The sequence below is a fragment of the Mus caroli genome, unplaced genomic scaffold (assembly GCF_978045245.1).
Source record: "Mus caroli unplaced genomic scaffold, Mus_caroli_1 scaffold_6, whole genome shotgun sequence".
NCBI lineage: Eukaryota > Metazoa > Chordata > Mammalia > Rodentia > Muridae > Mus > Mus caroli.
The window spans coordinates 97,824,086-97,841,965 of record NW_028227261.1 but is presented as its reverse complement, the minus strand read 5'-3'; the positions used below and the strand labels follow the sequence as shown (position 1 = coordinate 97,841,965).

General features: G+C 44.0%; 3 protein-coding genes across 5 annotated transcripts in view; 1 reads left to right on the top strand and 2 right to left on the bottom strand.

The window, feature by feature from the left end:
• Elp1 (elongator acetyltransferase complex subunit 1) overlaps nt 1-6,442 on the bottom strand; it is a 52,761-nt gene extending 46,319 nt beyond the window's left edge. Inside the window, exons 1-4 of one of the 2 annotated variants that reach the window (XM_085839277.1) lie at nt 6,275-6,442; nt 4,079-4,241; nt 2,769-2,921; nt 420-501 (exon numbers count right to left, since the gene is read on the bottom strand). In XM_085839277.1, coding sequence (XP_085695403.1) covers nt 420-501; nt 2,769-2,921; nt 4,079-4,228 — 385 coding nt within the window. In that variant the 5' untranslated portion in view covers nt 4,229-4,241; nt 6,275-6,442. The remainder of the gene's footprint in view (nt 1-419; nt 502-2,768; nt 2,922-4,078; nt 4,242-6,274) is intronic. The other variant, XM_085839276.1, reaches the window with a different exon arrangement.
• A 45-nt stretch (nt 6,443-6,487) lies between these two features.
• Nucleotides 6,488-13,989, top strand: Abitram (actin binding transcription modulator). The gene is made up of 7 exons (XM_021160552.3): nt 6,488-6,839; nt 7,708-7,759; nt 8,258-8,387; nt 9,817-9,893; nt 10,017-10,086; nt 10,175-11,802; nt 12,044-13,989. Exons 1-6 carry the CDS (start codon nt 6,725-6,727, stop codon nt 10,310-10,312), a joined length of 582 nt encoding a protein of 193 aa, XP_021016211.1. The 5' UTR covers nt 6,488-6,724; the 3' UTR covers nt 10,313-11,802; nt 12,044-13,989.
• A 1,344-nt stretch (nt 13,990-15,333) lies between these two features.
• Nucleotides 15,334-17,880, bottom strand: part of Ctnnal1 (catenin alpha like 1) — a 52,655-nt gene continuing 50,108 nt past the window's right edge. For both annotated transcript variants that reach the window (XM_021160014.3, XM_029476273.2), the window contains 3 exons: nt 17,594-17,707; nt 16,905-16,988; nt 15,334-16,782 (listed from right to left, as the gene is read on the bottom strand). In XM_021160014.3, coding sequence (XP_021015673.1) covers nt 16,723-16,782; nt 16,905-16,988; nt 17,594-17,707 — 258 coding nt within the window. In that variant the 3' untranslated portion in view covers nt 15,334-16,722. The remainder of the gene's footprint in view (nt 16,783-16,904; nt 16,989-17,593; nt 17,708-17,880) is intronic.

Here is a 17,880-nt window from a genome sequence, read left to right as displayed (position 1 = left end):
AGAGGATGGAAAGAGGCCCATGAGTGTGACTTAGAGCTTTAAACTCAACTGCAACATTCTCTCTCTCTCTCTCTCTCTCTCTCTCTCTCTCTCTCTCTCTCTCTCTCTCACACACACACACACACACACACACACACACACACACACACACCCTGGTCTTAGAGTAGGTTAAGGCAAGCCCTGCTCACACTGACTGCCAAACTCAGCAGATTCCTCAGCTCTCCAACCCCACTCTCATTCCCAAAGACCACAAAGCTGCACAAACAACTCAGGGTGCTAACAGCGAGGCAAGCGTTAAGAATACACTACCTTAACATTACAGTCAGCTATGATCATTCCAAGACTTGTGAAACTTGAGAAGTCTATATGAATTAGGAGCAAGTTTTACAAAGTCAGTTAGGCACCAGTGCAAAGCTTACCTGTGGCAAGAAGCAGCAGTTCTTGATCAGGACTCCAGCTCATGACAGAGATACCACTGGCCACACTCCCAACACATTCCAGCTGCATCAGAGAAAACCAAAAGGGATTGAGAACACCATTTTCTCAATAAAGGTTTACTATGGACTCCATCAAACAATCAAAACTTAAACACACAAAGGTGGCAGATCTACCAGGCTGCTTTCTGGAACAACTGTTGAGGCAGGAGATGCAAAATTAGCGTAGTAAACAGGAGGACATAAAACAATGACTCTATGAAAGACTTAGTTACTAGTAAGGTCCCTGGGAAATGAAGTGAGTCGTAGAACAAGCAAAGGCTTGGGGAGTTCTGTGAAGGTCTCAAAGGTCAGCAGTAGGGCCAGGAGAGAACCATCGAGGAACCAACGTGGAGGCTCCAAGGCTTAAAGAAGGATTAAAACTCAAAGGCAAGGAGATCCTGAGGAACACACAAACATGGCATGAGGACAAAGGTGAAAGGGTATTTGGGGAACATCGACTGGTCTTATCAGGCAACAAGGACATGGATTCTGTCTTGTGACAGTGAGAAGCCACAAATGGGAGATAAAATGGACTAGGGCTGGCTCAAGAATCAGGAGACAATTTGGATGGAAAATTCTAACTTTTAAATGTGAGCAATACCAGTTAACTTATATATGATAGACTTTGACAATTCTCAGCATGAATGAAGAGTAAAGTTTGTTAACACATTCAAAGAAATGCTGAGGAGTGAAGGTGCCACAGACTGTGACGGTCGAGCTCCATCTGGGAACTTGACAGAGCTACTTAAGCTTTCTAAGCCTCAAGCACTTCTAAACATGAGAAAGGACAAGCTACCTAACAAGAGCATAGTAGGGAGTAAATAAAAGTTTGCGTTAAAAAAAAGAATGTAGGGGGCTGGTGAGATGGCTTAGTGGGTAAGAGCACCCGACTGCTCTTCCGAAGGTCCGAGGTTCAAATCCCAGCAACCACATGGTGGCTCACAACCATCCGTAATGAGATCTGGCGCCCTCTTCTGGAGTGTCTGAAGACAGCTGCAGTGTACTTATATATAATAAAAAAAAAAAAAAAAAAAAAGAATGTAGCAAGGGCTTGCGATAATCTAAGTCTTTACTAATTATAAGCTGCAATTATTATCCCACTGTTAGTAACACTACAACTCCTGGGACACAAGTGGGGCTAAAGAGACCAGGCTACTGGGGTAATCAGACACACTGTCATTGTTAGCATGGAACTATGTAGCAAAACTAGCCTTGAAATAATGGCAATCCACCTGCCTCAGCTTTCTAAGTGCTGGGACTGTGAGCATGAAACACCATGCCCAGTTTGGAAGAGGTATTTAAAAAGGATGGGGAAATTACATGATTAAGAAGGTAAAAATAGCAGCTCAGTGGGTAAAGCCTGCTGCACAAGCCTGACAATCTGGGTTCAAGCCCTAGAACCTGCATGGTACAAGAAGAGCTGACTCCCACAAGCTTGGAACTTGCCCTCCACTCCTACCATGGCACTGCCACTACCACACACTCACATTATGTACATAATCATAATGTGTGTGTGTGTGTGTGTGTGTGTGTGTTTTGTTTTTTGTTTTTTAAAGAGAGGGGGCTGGAAAGATGACTCAGAGGGTAAAAGTAGTGGCTGCTTTTCCATAGGATCCAAATTCAATTCCCAGCATCCACAAAGCCGCTCATTATCATTTGTAACTTCAGCTCCAAAAGATCTGATACCCTTTTCTGGCCTCTGCAGGCCAGGAATGCCTGTAATGTACAAAGATACACGCAAGGAAAACATTCATACATTTAAAAAAGAAAAAGGAAAAAAGGTAAGAAAGGCAGGCCAGAGAGGTGGATGAAGGACACTCTATGTGAGTTGGAGGTCAGCCAGGAATGTACAATAAGACCCTGTAACAAAGGAAGAAAAGGGGTAAGGAGAATAAGGGGAGGGGGAGCAAGGAGGATAGAAATCCAGAGAATCTGTCTTATTCTAGTGTAAAGGAGCAATAAGCTGCAGCCTAGCTCCCTCAAGTCTTAGAACATGCAACAGTGAATTACTGAAGTATTTGTATGAGACTCTAAAATCATCCAATCAGAAAACATAACCCAACTAAAGCATTCAGACTTTCTTAGTTGAGAAATTCAGATAAAAGGTAGCACACCATAAGAACAATTAGTTTTCATTCAATTTTTAAGTTCTAATTTAAAATCTAAGGTCCCAACTTTACTGTCTGATTAATGGATGCAGTAGACTAAACTATTTTTAACTTAAATGTTTTAATGTCATACCCGACTCAGCCGAGGGTACTTGGCACCCCTCCTCCCAGGCCTTACACCTACCTGCTGTGTGCTGAGATTGCAGACTATGACGTCCCCAGAGGCAGTGGCCACACACACAGATTCCTGATCCAGCAAGTCCTGAATACCCACAATGCAGCCACTTCCATCCTCTGGAAGAAAACCTTCTGCCACCAAAGAAATTTCAGTCTTCACCTTTCACAAAACATACGCATAAGCATATCAGTGTTTACATTCAAGAGTCATCATAGTTTCAGAAATAAAATCTTCCTAATAATTCTTCTTATACATAAGATTTACTTATTTTTATTTTATGTATATGGGTATTTTGCCTGCGTGTATGTATGTGGACCATGTGTGTACCTGGTGCCCGAGGAAGCCCGTTGAGAGTGTGGGATTCCCTGGAACTGGAGTTGTAGATAGTTGTAAGCTGCCAAGTGGGTGCTGGGAACTGAACTGGGGTTCTCTTTAAGAATTGCCAGTACTCTTAACCATTGACCATCTCTTCAGACCTTAATGATTCTTTTATAACATATAAACTTCCCGAGAATTTCCCCTAGATTAAAACGCAAAACTTTCATTTTAGAAAGATTGCAATGCTATTGTCTTAACAAGGAAAATACCTAATAAATCCCTCTACAAAACAAAACAACAATAACAACAAAAAAAAACAAATATGTTCTGTTTAAAAATATCCTATAAAAATGCAGCTAATGGCTGCACCCTTTAGTCACATCTATTTTCCAATGGGAGATCAAACTCAGGGCTCTTACTACTTTTGAACATGTCTAGCCCCCTCTTGCAGGTGCCTATCATCTCTACAACGTGTACAACAACAATCAATCACCTAAATAGAACGCATGAGCAGCAAGAAATACTTGGGAACACATCAGAATCCACTTTTCAGGAATATCCATGGTCAGTTCTAACCCTAAGACTAACTCTAAGTTTTAACCTGTTTGGATTAGAAGCCCAACATGTTTAAAAGACTCTACAAGGCTCAGGTAGGGGGTTTCAAATTACAGCACCACAAAATAAATAAAATGTAAAAGCTCTATGGACAATATTCATGTAGATTTCTAATCGATCACTATAATAAATTCACAATAGACAGGGTGAAATGTGAGGTACCCACATAAAATATATGGTCAGAGCTTTGCCAACTTAGCTTACAGAATTAGCAGAGATAAAAGTTCTATCTAGTAAGCCATACCTACACAAAGCAAAGAGACCAGCTATTCAGGAATACGTGAATTACTTTGGATCTTAAGGGGACTAACGTGGAGAAGGAGGTTTGAAAGAAGACAAGTGCAGGGCCAAGGCAGGGGCTGGCATCTGCATCAGTGACCTACTTCTCTTCTCACAGGATCTACTTCTGTCAGTCCACGTTCTGAGCCAATCAGCACCGTGCCCTGCTCGGCTCGCAGACAGAAACACTGAGGTTTCCCTGGTGCCTGAATGTCCCGAAACTCCAGGGTCCGATGCAACTTCAGATTTCTCATGATGAAGCAATTTCTGAGGGAAAAAAAAAAAAAAACAAATTTCGCTCAAAGAAACATTAACTGCTAAAAGAGAAAGGACTACGGTAACAGAGATAAATGGCCACCCTCACATTGAGAAGGGTTCAGGAAGGAGAGAAGTGGTTAACGGAATAGGGAGTACTATTTAATGTGAACACACCAGCATATACATGGCTACACTCTCGCTTCCTAAAGCGTCTAGCTTTACACGGGGCTAATCTGCAGATTAATTTACAACATGTTAAATCTGGAGACATCATCAAATGATAACTATAGCATATGCTATGACCGAAAGCTGCCATGATCCACATCCCTCTCCATGAACCTGTACGCTGGCACTCCCAGGGCCAGCTTCATCACTGCCATCCCAGAGGTAGGAGCATGAATCAGGCGCGCTGCATCCCCAGACACAGAAATCCAGCCCCAGGCTTCATCCTGAGTTTCTGAGCCTCATTCTGAGTCTGAGTCCCAGTGTTACAGGGCCTTTCTATGAGGTGTGAGGTCCTGATTATGCCAACATCTGCCCTAGTGTTCCTCCCTACCCATGGGAACTGCTTCCTTCAGCTTGCCTTCCAAATTGCTTGTTTTTCATTTTTTCTTTTTCTTCCTCCTATAGCAGTTTAAGTAATTCTTCATAATAATCCTGCTGAAATACTGTGTGGCCTCTACTGGACCCTGACTGATAAAACACAGCAAGGCAATCTGAGTTTTTAAAAGAACTACCGAGTTCAGGTCTGGAAAGACTGCTCAGAGGTTAATGAACACTGGCTGCTCTTCCAGAGGACCTGAGTTCAGTTCCCAACACCTACACAGCAGATAACAACTATCTATAACTCCAGTTTCAGGGAACCCCATGCCTTCTTCTGGCCTCCATGGTCACTTCATGCGCGTGATAAAAAGGCAAACTCATTAATCTCTCTAATGCCCCAATTCTTTTAGCATGAAAATGGACTTCTCTAAATTGTCATTCTGACACTCTTCATTCATTTAACTTTTTGGAGTTACATAGTCCTGTAGTTTTCTCAATGCTTTCAAAGTTAGGAAACATCTTCCAAATGTTTCTAGGATCATAATCTGCTACTAACAGCCTTCCTTTGGCACCTCCAACTGCACCTCCCTTGACTCCACCCACACATGTTCTAAAGGGTGCTTTTATACAACTTTGATCATGTCCCAAAATTCTGACCATTGATCCACTTTTTCCCCTTGCTCCCCTATCTTCAGGCTAGGTAGCTCACTAAAGGGAAGATTAGATAAACCTATATACCTTGTAACTGAACAAGTCCAAACTAAACATTAAACTCACATTAAAATCAATCCTGATATTATCATAAGCTGACCCTTACAAGCATATGAAATGCAACCTGAAAAACAGAGAACCTGCTGATCTCTTATCAAATAATAGCTCATCCTGGCTTGGGACTTATTGTCATCTCTGTTTCCACAAACTAAAATTTGTCTTTGTCTCAATTTTTCTTTCACTTACACATCGAGATATTTGCTGGTTATATATCATGGTTCTCAATATGCAAACGAATCCTTTACATAATACCTAAGATCCGTTATGTGACTTACAACAAAACCTTGCCAAATGTTAGGCCCTAAAGACAAAAGACTATACAATCACTGCCATCACAGAAATCCCGGCTTAGGTACACCAGGTAGGGAAACACGAGATACACTACTTCATAGAAAAGTCCCATATGCGAGCGAGAAGGGACCCGCAGCACAGCACAGAGGCCTCTATTTACCTATCACCTTCCACGACAAGCTGGTAGAGGTTTTATCTACACGCTACAAGGAAACCCACAATTGGGAGACCGGACCCTCATCTCTCGCAGCGCCCCAAGACGGCCCCGGGGGAAACGTGTACAGAAAGCATCCGAAACTCGAGGAAACAAGAGGTCCACGCCCGCCCGGCCGGCGCGCGCAGGCAGAAGCGCGTGCATCTCCCCTACACCAGAACAGCCCAGGACAGCAAGACCAGGCCGCACACAGCGGCTCGGACTGGGACCGGCGAATGCTCACCTACGACGCCCTCGCGGCGGCTCCGAGCCCTTACGGCGCACTGGGTTTGGAAAGGAACCGCCAATGCACACGGGAGACGAGAGACACGATCCACTGAAGGGCGAAAGACGCCAGGTAGCACCAGAAAGGCGGCGCGGACGTGGCGTCACCCGCGAGGCGCGCTGAGTGACGTCACCGGTGGGTGTGGCCAGACGCACCTCCTCAGTAGCTAGAGGGGTCTCAGAGGGTCCGGGGGGGGGGGGGGGTGTCGGGGAGCCCTAACCCGGTAGAGGCAGGACCTTGCTGTCTGCTGTCCCTCAGCTCTTTGACGCCCGGTTGTATTTGCCTTTGGCCCAGGATCGCAGGTGACTGGGGTCGGGGAGGGAGTTGGCCGCCGGCCAGGGAGTCGTGCGCGTGCGCACGAAACCAACCGGCTCCCACGCGCCGGAACTACGCTCCTGGACCAGAGGGATGGAAGAGCTCTGCTGCCCCGAAGCCAAGCTGGCGCCACCAGAGGTAGTCATAGCTACCGAAGCCCCGCCACCCTCCCTTGTGGATCGATACTTCACTCGCTGGTATAAAGCGGGTAAGTGCGGGATGGTGGTGAGCTTCGCTTTACCGCACGGGTGCAGGCACTTCTGCCACGCGATGCAAGCCACCCGTGCTCTTCCTTGAGCATCCTAGTCTCAGGAATACAGATTTGCGCTGATGAAGAGCTAAAATAGGCGCTTTCCGACGTGGGAACCGCAGCGCCATGTGTGGGTTGTTTGCAGGAAAGGACGTGAACTCCGCGTTTGTCTATCTGGGCTTTCTGCACACTACTAAGGGTTGGTGTGCTTGGAGGGATCAATCCTACGCCGAACCAGGAAGAAACCTTAGGCGTGGAGAGAAAAATTAAGAAATGTTAAGGAAGCAGTATCTAGTGTTAAGAAGAAACTGTGCATATCGTCCACTGGACGTTTTGAAGTAGGCTTCTCTGGTGTTCGTTCTGCCAAGAAAAAACCTATACCACCTTTGGGGATCCTCCTCTAGCCTCTATTTTAACCTTTTTAAATTCAGGGAAACCGGTAGACCCGCACATAATATTTAGGATAAGCATCCCTCCTAGTTCTCTTTAGGACTGAATTTTCAAAAAAAAAAAAAAAAGTATGATTTTTGCATGACATCAGGACAGCCTCACAAAACACCACCATAATGTCAACAATGTGGTGCTTATAATAGTGTTTCTCTAGGTGTACTCATTTTAAAGTGACAAGATGGGGGAGTTAATAGTCTTACCTGCCTTAACACTGAGTAAAGGATTCTATCTAGATTAGGCTGCTTAAAATACTTCAGAGCCTTTATTTACTTTGCCCACTGTGCTCAGCTTCACAATGAATGATCTTCATGAACCAAAGGAGGTAATCACGTGGTAAATGCCAGTTCAACAACGTGCGACTCATTTATTCCTCTAGATGTTAAAGGAAAACCCTGTGAGGACCACTGTATACTCCAGCACTCCAACAGGTAAGCAGACCGGGGATCTTAAATTATCAACACTTTCCCTCTGGTAGTTAGCCTGGTGCGGTCTCGGGTCGGGTATGAGCATTCATGAAACTGTCTTCCATGGTGTTGAAACGGTGTTATAGGAGTGTGTTGGCAAGTCTTGTTCAGTCATATACTGTTTGGCCAATCTGCACCAACTACTGTACTGCTGGACCTAAGGAATGGTTCCTTGTGGAGTCATGCTGTGTACACAGTCTTGCCTTGCTTCTCTGCTATCCCCGCTTACTAAAGACTTGTGGTACTGTTCCCTTTCCCGGGAAGGAGATTCAACTCTCCTTTCTCCTCTTGTTATTAAGCACCCCGTGCTACACTTAAGCTCCAATCTCAGCAAAGAGAAGGAGATAATTGGACTAAACGGAGGTCAGTGTGGATAGTCATCTCTCAGCAGGAGGATGTGTGTTATAGGAGGAGGGGTCTGGCCATGCCTTAACACGGGATTGACTGTTTTTCTCCTTGTAGAATATGTGTCATCACACTGGCAGGATCTCATCCAGTTCTTCAAAGTGGCAAAACCATTAAAAGTATTTCCTATCAGATCAGTAACAATTGTAGCAGACTTGAGAACAAAGTATCTGGGAAATTTAAGCGGGTATGTTTCTGTAATTCTGTGATTTTTCTTTTCTACTGTGATTTTTCTGTACTCCTGCTATGATGGATCCAGTCAGCCGTAAGATTTTTTTCTAGCAGTTCAACATAAGTTTTCAGTAAAAACACTCACCCCTGCCCCCCAAAGTATATCAAGAAGCATAGCGAGTACCAGAAAGTTCTGGGCTCCCATTCTTCTTATCCTCAAAGGGATGAGATGGAAGATGGGCCATGGTCTTTGCCTGTAATCCTACCTCTTAGGTGGCTGAGATAACACAATTGCAAATATTTGACTTTATATGGCTATATAGTGAGTACCAGGCTGAGTAAGTCTATATAACAAAACCCTCAAAAAATAAAAAAACATTCTTGCCTTCAGCTGACCATGTTCACTATAGGGAAGATTTTTAAAAAGAAGGCAATGTATGAAACACACACTTGCCTGCTAAGAGATACTTGACAAAGTACCCTTGATTTACCCATCTCCCAGAGGGTCTAAAACAATGACCATACATGCTGTCAAGGAAGTGTGTTACAATGTGGTTTTACTAATAGTTAAGGGGAATGCATTTTGGATAATTTTGTGGGGTTTATTTAAACATTTTTAATTTTTATTTATGTGTATATGTCTATGGCATGTGTATTCGGGAGCCAGCAGAGGTAAGGGCAACTAGTCAAATCCCCTAGAACTAGTTACAGGTAGTTTGAGCTACCATGTGGGTACTGGGAACTGAACCTGGGTTCTTTCTAAGAGCAGGAAACAGTTTTACCTTCTGAGCTAGCTGCCCCAGCCCACTAGTTTGTTTTTTAGTTAGAAAAATATTTCTTCAAAAAGTCTTAGCAGTTGACCATGTAAAGTTCCTTTACCTATTAATTTCTAATATAAAAGATAGTGATGGTTTCAATATTTTCAATTTGTTGTTGTCGTTTCTGAGACAGGGTTTCACTGTAGCCCTGGCTAGCCTGGACTTCTATGTGGAGACCAGGCTAGCATCAAACTCAGAGATTCACCTGACTTTGTCTTCTGAGCACAGAGATGAAAGCAAAAGCACCATGCTCAGCAAAAGACAGGGATCGTAAGGAAGCTAAGCTTGCAGGCTATTGCTGACCGTGTCAGAGTGAGTTTTATAATATTGCTCACAGTGAATTACCCTAGGGATTGAAATCTTTATACCTGGCCATATGTAGATTTCTCATTTGTGATTAAAACAAACACATGTTAGTCTGTAACTAAACTACCCATTATTCTAAGATGGTACCTAACACATAGTAGGTTATCACATTGAAGGGCATGAATGGTTTTAGGTGCTTAAATCATTCTGCTGTAAAACACAGATTCCAAGACTAGGTCCTGTATTAACGGTGAGGGCTTCCTATTAGAGGAAAGTGAAAATAAACAGTTTTTTTGTAATTCTTTCCTTCTCACTACCCAGGGGGCACAGTTTCTAACAGAGCTTGCACCTCTGTGTAAGATACACTGCTCTGACGGAGAGGAATATACCATATCTAGGTAAGCATGTTGTAGCCATCCTGTGGACGCTTAGTGCTTTACCTCAAATGCCTGTGTCCACTGAAGGAAACATTGCTGCCAAAAGGGTTGTTTCTAAAAATTCTTTTTTTTTTTTTTAAATAGCTGTGTTAGAGGTCGATTGATGGAAGTGAATGAAAACATTCTTCATCAGCCATCTCTTCTTCAAGAAAAGGTAAGGGAGAGGCGGGGGAAGGGCAACCCTGCCCACTTACCTCTTAGAAGTCATCGGGCATTGCTAAGGCTTCTGCTTTCTTCCCCAGCCGTCCACTGAAGGCTACATTGCAGTTGTATTACCCAAATTTGAAGAAAGTAAAAGCGTAACAGAAGGGTTGCTGACACAGCAACAGTATGAAGAGGTTGTGGTAAAACGCACTAATGCCACAGCCACCACGCCCTGAGTCTTTCGATGGAGGCAGCACTGGATTCTCAGCCTACCCGGCCTAAACCATCAGTGCCCTGAAGACAGCCAGTGTGAATGAAGCATTCCTTGCAGACGCCTAGCCTAGAGAGAAGCCTAAACCTTCACCTAACCTAATTTCCCTCCTTTGTCTTACATCACAAGCCTTGTTCCCATCTGTATTCAGGCTCTCAGACCTGCCTTGCCCAGGCTCTTGCTTTGTGTGCTGGGAAGCGCACTTGTGGGCGTATACATCAGAAAACAACTTCAAGTGCTTTTTTTTTTACCACAGTTTCTCATTGGCTTGGAACTTTGCCAGATAGCCCGTGTACTTCCAGGGAGGTACCTGTGTTCTCTGCCTCCCACCTTCCCAGGCTAGTATTACGAGTGTACACCACCATGCCCTGCTTTATATGGGCCTGGAAACCCAAACTCTGGGCTTCATGCTTTCAAGTTGTATTCGTTACTGTTCAGTTGCTGGGACAAAATACCACAACCAAAAGCAACTTCAAAAAGACTTTATCTGGGCTTGTAGTCCAGAGGACTAGATGACCGTAGCAGTGGGAAGGCAAGGTAGCCAGGGCAGGAAGCTAAGAGATCCCATCCCTACCACACACCAAGAGCAGAGTGAACTGGAAGGAGAATGAGGTTATAAACAGGCCCTGGGGATACAATTCCCCATCAAGACTCTGTCCTAAAAGTCCCATAAGCTCCCCCAAACAGTACCACTGACTGGGGACCAAGTGTTCAATTACCTAAGTCTAAAGGGGTCATTTTTCATTCAATCTACAACATTCTCCCCATAATGGCTATAGGCTCATAATCAGGTCATGCAAAATGTAGTTAGTCCAATATCAAAAGTTCCCATAGCCGTTAATAGTCTCAGTGCTGTTCCAAAGTCTCTTGAGAGACTCAATGCAATCTCTTGTCTCCCCTGTAAATCAGAAAGCCAGGAACATTCTTCCAACATACAATGGCACAGAATATACATTCCCATTCCAAAAGGAAGGGGTGATGACATAGTGAGGAAATATTGGACCAAAGAGTAGAAGCAGCATGATGAAAGCCAGACCCTGCAGCTCCATATCCTCTATCTAAGGGTTTAGTTTCTGAGATGCCTCTGACCCACCAGCACTGCTGCCTGTAACAGATCATTCTCTGGTGATTCTGCTCTGTGCAGCTCTTCCTTGGCAGATGTCTCACAGCTTGTATTTCCAGTGTCTTGGGATTTGTACCACAACCCAAATTTTACCTTGACAGCTTCACAGTGGCCTCTCATGGCCTTGCAGAAACTCTATCTCTGCCACATGTTTCCTGGCCTCAGTGACTTTCTGAAGCCAGGAAGAATCCACTTTTCATTCTTGTATCTTTTATGCCTGCAAAGCTAGTACCATGTGGAAAATAACTTGAAAAATAGACTGTCAGCTTACAGTGCCTTTCATGTCCACTGCAGCTCTTGTATGGTGTTGCTTTTTCCAAGCAAACAGCCAGGTTCTTTTTTTTTTTTTTTTTTTAAATGAATTTTTTTTAATAAATGTCTTTTTTTAAGATTTATTTCTTTATTATATGTAAGTACACTGTAGCTGTCTTCAGACACTCCAGAAGAGGGCGCCAGATCTCGTTACGGATGGTTGTGAGCCACCATGTGGTTGCTGGGATTTGAACTCTGGACCTTCGGAAGAGCAGTCGGGTGCTCTTACCCACTGAGCCATCTCACCAGCCCAACAGCCAGGTTCTTAATGCTGTCTTTCAGAGTGGAGGTTTATCTGAAAGGATTCTCTCCTTGACCAACTTCCACTGTCCCAGTGTTGAGCAAGAGACTTTTTTAAAAATTTTATTGATTCTCTGTGAGTTTCATATCATGCACCGCAGTCCCACTCATCTCCCTGTCCCCTCATAACAGCCCTTCACCCTTGCAATCTCCTCCCAAAATAAAAGGCACATACACACACACACACACACACACGAACAAAACAAAGCTTAGATAATATCTCATTGTGGAAAGTGTAGAATATCAGAGTGTGTCCCACAGTCTATACCTCTGTGCATCCTCACTTGCAAATGTTCATTGCAGTGAATGGTTGGTCTGGTTCGAGATCTCTGACTTTTGTGACATCATCAATATTGTATCCTCAGCCAGGCGTGGTGGTGCACACCTTTAATCGCAGCACTCAGGAGGCAGAGGCAGGTGGGTTTCTGAGTTCGAGGCCAGCCTGGTCTACGAAGTGAGTTCCAGGTCAGCCAGGGCTATACAGAGAAACCCTATCTTGAAAAACAAAAAAGAAAAAAAAATATATTGCATCCTCATCGGGACTCCTCCCAGTTATTGTGTTGTTGCTCTGTGTCATGGAGATCCTGCAGCTATGGAGTAACAGGACTGGTCCCTTCACAGATTGAGGAGATTTGGGGGTGGGCCAACTCAGAGTCCTAGACCTGAGCTGGTCAAGAGGCCACCTCTTCCTTATCTGTACCACCTGGAGGAGAGGAGCCCTTTTTCTTTTTTAAATGTGTGAGTGCTTTGTCTGCATGTACATTTGCATGCTATAAGAGGGCATCAGATTCCTTCACAGATAGTCATGAGCCATCATGTGGTTGCTGGGAATTTAACTCAGAACCTCTGAAAGGACAGTCACTGTTCTTAATCACTGAGCCATCTCTCCAGCCCAAACCAGGGGACTTCTTAATAGCCTTAATCTCTAGTAATAGCAGCCTTTCTCAGTACATGCCTCCCAGGTCATTAAGTCAATACTAAGCTTCTCTGAGTTCTCTTCACCAAGCTGGATACTTGGTATTTCCCCCCAACAAGCTTGTTTTCATTGATCAAGGCTATACTGTCTTGAAATAGCTAGTGCCAGAGAAATCAGACCATTACTTTTTAATCAGTGTCATGCCAAATCTCAGGACTTGGATAGAAAGCAGCCAGATTCTTTGTCAAGGGTCACATAAATGGCCTCCAGCTACTTTGCTAACAGAGATTGTTTCCCTCTAAAGCCCCAGGAGCCAGGGCCTCTACTGTCAATATTATTCCAAGCACTATGGTCTTCTAGGCTTAAAACAGCAAGTGCTGTTCCACAGTGCTCTCAGCAGTCAACCATTTTTCTGGTCCAAAGTTCCAGAGTTCCACATTTAAAAAAAAAAAAAAATGGTCACATTTTTTCACAGCAACACTCTCACTTGTTGGTAGCTTCTGTATTAGTTGCCTATCTGTTGCTGGGATAAAACACCATGACCAAAAGTTTACGGCCTCAGGGAGCTAGATGCTCATGGCAGCAGGCACAAGAAGCTGAAAGACCACATACATCAGCACACCCTGGGAGCACACAGTGAAGTAGACCTTGGCTGTAAACACAAAGCCTGCCCCCAATGGCATGCCTCCTCCAGCAACTCTGTCTCTTAAAAGTTCCTAACATCCCCCAACAACAGCGCCACCAGCTAGGGACCAAGTGTTCAAATACTTGAGACCAAGGCACTTTTCCTCCAGTCTACAGCAGGAGGCAAGCCCTACACTGACGGAGCCATTTCTCCAGCCTCACTCTTCCTCTCTTGCTGCCCTAACAAATGGCGAATAAGGAATGCTTTTCTGATGAAGAAACACAAAGCTCTTGAGAAATATTGTGGTTTTATAGTTCTGTCACCAGGGAGTAAACTGTTAATAAACTATTCCTCGACTTTTTAAAAGGTGGCTGTCTGTGTACGTCTCCTCCACGTATGCGCGTGCATTACATGCATACAACACCTGTAAATGCCAAAATAAAACTTCAGACTCCTTGCAACTGGAGCTAGAGACGGTTGTGAGCCACCATGAAGGTACTTGGAAGTAAACCCAGATCCTCTGGAAAAATGACCGGTGCCGTGAGCCTTTGAGCCATCTCTCCAGCCCCTCACTTCAAGTATAATTTTAACAGTTTGGTACTTTGGGAAAAACAAAATGAACTGTCTTCCCTTCCCAAATCTGCTTCAAGGTGAAAATGAAGAAGTCCAGCTTCATCCTCTCTGCTGTGGCTTTCTCTCTAGGTTGCTGGGGAGAGGCAGGAATGTGGAGTTTGCCTTCCACTCTGCATAGAAAAGCTCTGAGACCATCCAAGGGCTCTTTAGGCAAACGGGAGAACCATGCTGCAGGGTCAGTCTGGCTCTGGCACACACGTGATAGTGACTCCATCATGCACAGTCAGGACAGCTAATTTGCAGTCATGAAGGTGCTGGAGTCCAGAGACATAGACATCTTAGAGCAGAACAAGATCTTTTTACACTACTAAGCTACCAAAAAACAGCTATGAAGTTCTTTCTGCCTTTGGATTAGACATTTACACTGAATTTAAAACAAAGACTTTAAATCTCCAAGTTTTTTAAGGCTGCAATATGCAATAACTGACCTTGCCCTGTTTTTAATGAGGTCATTTTAAGTGCAGCCAAGCAAAGTTTACTGAGAAGAAAGAAGTAGCTCCCTGTAAGTAGGATGGGACAAAACCAAGTTTCCCTTATGCGTTCTCACCGATGAGAATCTGATCTGTAACCTCCTCTGTCCTCGTGAGCTGCTGATGGCATGTGACCTGTTCCCTCACCCCCCTTGGCAGCGCTACTCCATTGTCAGGTGTGTAAAGGTATTTTGCAATAATTTGTAGAGAATTTTTTTTAATACTTTTAGTTTATAAGACAAACTTCCTGTAACCTGAGGGGTAGCATAGCTATCCCTTAGTTATGCCATCTACCGGGAACATGCTAGGCTGAAAACTAGGCACACAGCAGCAGATCCTCACTTTCTGAGTAGCAGAAAGGATTCTCAGAGACTCGTGCTATGAGTCCGTATCTGTTTCACTGGTTGTATCTCCCTCTGCTAGCTTTATTGCAAGTTAAGAGAATGTTGGCTTCACAGACTAAAGACCACGCTAGAAACACTTTTAGATGCAGCACGTGAAACAGTACAGATTGGAATGGCATTTTGTAATTGTATCACTGGTCAGTATGCTGCCCCCAGATTTTGATAATGGATCAAAATTAAGCCAGTCGGTATGAGTTCAGTTTGAATGTACAATTTTTATTGAAGCTTATATTATCACATGATGTTTAATACTAACTAATAAACCCTATTGTGTCATCAGAGATAATGGTATTGTTGCCACGTATTTGATGGTCCTTTACAGTTGTGTTGAGGGATCTGCTTTGTCACTGAGATAGCAACACTGAGAATGCAGTGAAGTTAGCATTCTGCTTCTCAGTTTAAAAAGAAATCCCAGAGGTTTCACTCACGCGCTTTGGCACCAATCCTGTCTTCTCACAGAAGCTGCTTCCACTCCATCATTCCCTGTAACAGCTGCCTGCAAGATCATGCCTTTGAAAGCCTGGTTATGTCGGCATCTGTGACGGTAGCTAAAGGTGAGATTTCTGTATAGCACACGCTGGTACTGCACACGCTCCCTCTCTCGGCCCTCGTTCTGATAGTCTGCAGTACAGCAGATAGCTGGGCCATCTCCTGGGCAACCTTTGCCTTGCTTCATTACACAGCTTACAAGGTAAACAGGTTTCCAGCAGAGTCATCTCCCCAGCCCAAGAAAAGGTTTAAACCCTAAAGTTAAAAAGACTAAAAATATTTATTTTAAAATGAGCATTCCAATTCCACATACATAAAATACAGTGTACAGGTGTCTGCCATCTAAACAGCCTCTTGGTTCCGATGTTCTGTCTTCTGCAGATGTCATTTCATCAATACTGAGAAAGGTACTTCAAAAGTGTTTTTAAACCAGTGAGAAATACTTAGGATTCCATCCATTACTCAGGGCTGCCTGGTCAGCTGTGCTTCCTACAGCTAACATAAAAACCATCTCCTCTTCTGAAGTTGCTCCAGGCTTCTTTGGAGTGACTCCTGTGGTTTTCCTTCCAGAAGTAGGGAAGGGACAGATGCAGCCTCACAGCCTTATCCAGTGAGATACTTATTAGAAGCAACAGTGCTAACAGGTGTGATCTGGGACCAGGCACTGACGGACCCTTATCCTGCTTCAACAAGAACTGAAACAGAGTCCACAGGCCTCAAAAAAAAAAGCTGCATTCAACAAGGCCACTGTCTATTTTCTGCTGAAATTCGTGTTGTAAATAATCTGCTTAAAAACCAGTTAAGGACGCCAAGGAGAGTGTGCATTTGCAATTGCTTCTTTGGGATTCAGCCGCCATTAAGACAGTTGGGATATTTGGTGTGTGCTGAAAAACACCCTGAGCACAGTGTTTGTTTTCAAATTGCACTGCTGTTAGAATCTTAGCAACCACCCTAGCAACATGACTGTCTAATCTGAGGATCAGAAAAAAAGATTTCAGCATCCTCTTTAAAAGACTGACGGACTTAGGAAAGGACAAAGGATCATCTGCGCTTTAAAATGTCAGCTGTGCCGCATGGTATCCCTGAGACGAACCCCAGGCTGCTCAGTTTTGACCATCCATGGTGTCCTTGTTCGTCGCAGAGCCCCATCTGTTATTTTCCATCTGGAGGAAAGAGTTAAGACAGTTAGCCTCTGCTGTGCTCTGAAAACAAACTGCAAAGTGAAACGTGCACACTGTCATCTTCCTCTAAGTTAATAAAGCTGAATACAGAAAAACAACCTCACCTTCTTCCGTAGCTTATAGCAAAGTGAGAGGAGCTGGACCACGAGAGTCATCATGGATCTTATCTTTGTAATACACTTGTCAACCTACAGTGACAGAGCATGTGTGTCATTCTAAGAGCAGGACTTCCAAAACCGTTATCATCTACATCATCAAGTTCCTCTATCATGGAGAGCTAAGGACCTGAGAAATACAGATCAGGGTACCTGTGGGGACTTGAGGTTCCAGAACGAGGATAGCGCTAGCTGCCTGGGCTCATGCCTGTCTCATGGAACCCCAGGCAGGACGATGGAACAACACTGTTCTATTTCCGGCTATGCATAAGCTTCTCAAAGCACTCCACACACTGACCGTGCATCCCCTACTCCGCAGTTGTTTACACTCCACCCAAATTCCTCAGCTATATTACAAGAGCCTGGACTCCACGGTATTTATGACATAGAGAAAGGAAGACTCGAGGTGAAGGACTCAGAAGTCGCTCCTCAGTACTAGGAACTCATCTGCAACCTCAAATCTAATTGGTGGTGACGTGCTGCTCTCTGGGGTCAGGCACAAAGCAGCTGCTTTCAGACGAGGATAAAACATGGAAACAGCCTCTGTGTGCACTTTAGCACGAAGGGCTGGAACTAAGTTGATGGAGACACAGGAAACATTCTCCAGCGTCGCCCAGGTAACCCACCCTCCCCTTTACCTTTAGAAAGACTTTACTCTGCAAAGACGTCTTAGTTACTGTCTGAAGCTGGTGGCATAGAGGAATAAGTTTGTTTATTTCCAGGAGAAGCATAAGTTTGTCATCATCTTTTAGCTGAAATAGAATTTAGGAAGTTATTAAAACCTCACAAAACTCCATCTTTTATATATATATATATATATATATATATATATATATATATATTTTTTTTTTTTTTTTTTAAGAAAGCATCTCATACATTGCACTGGCTGACCTGGCTGACCTGGTACTCCATATGTAGACCAGGT

Coding starts and splice junctions, on each gene's coding strand:
- Abitram (XM_021160552.3), top strand. CDS start 6,725: ATGGAAGAGCTCTGCTGCCCCGAAGCCAAGCTGGCGCCACCAGAGGTA. Junction 6,840..7,707: donor CACTCGCTGGTATAAAGCGG/GTAAGTGCGGGA, acceptor TTATTCCTCTAG/ATGTTAAAGGAAAACCCTGT. Junction 8,388..9,816: donor TATCTGGGAAATTTAAGCGG/GTATGTTTCTGT, acceptor CTCACTACCCAG/GGGGCACAGTTTCTAACAGA.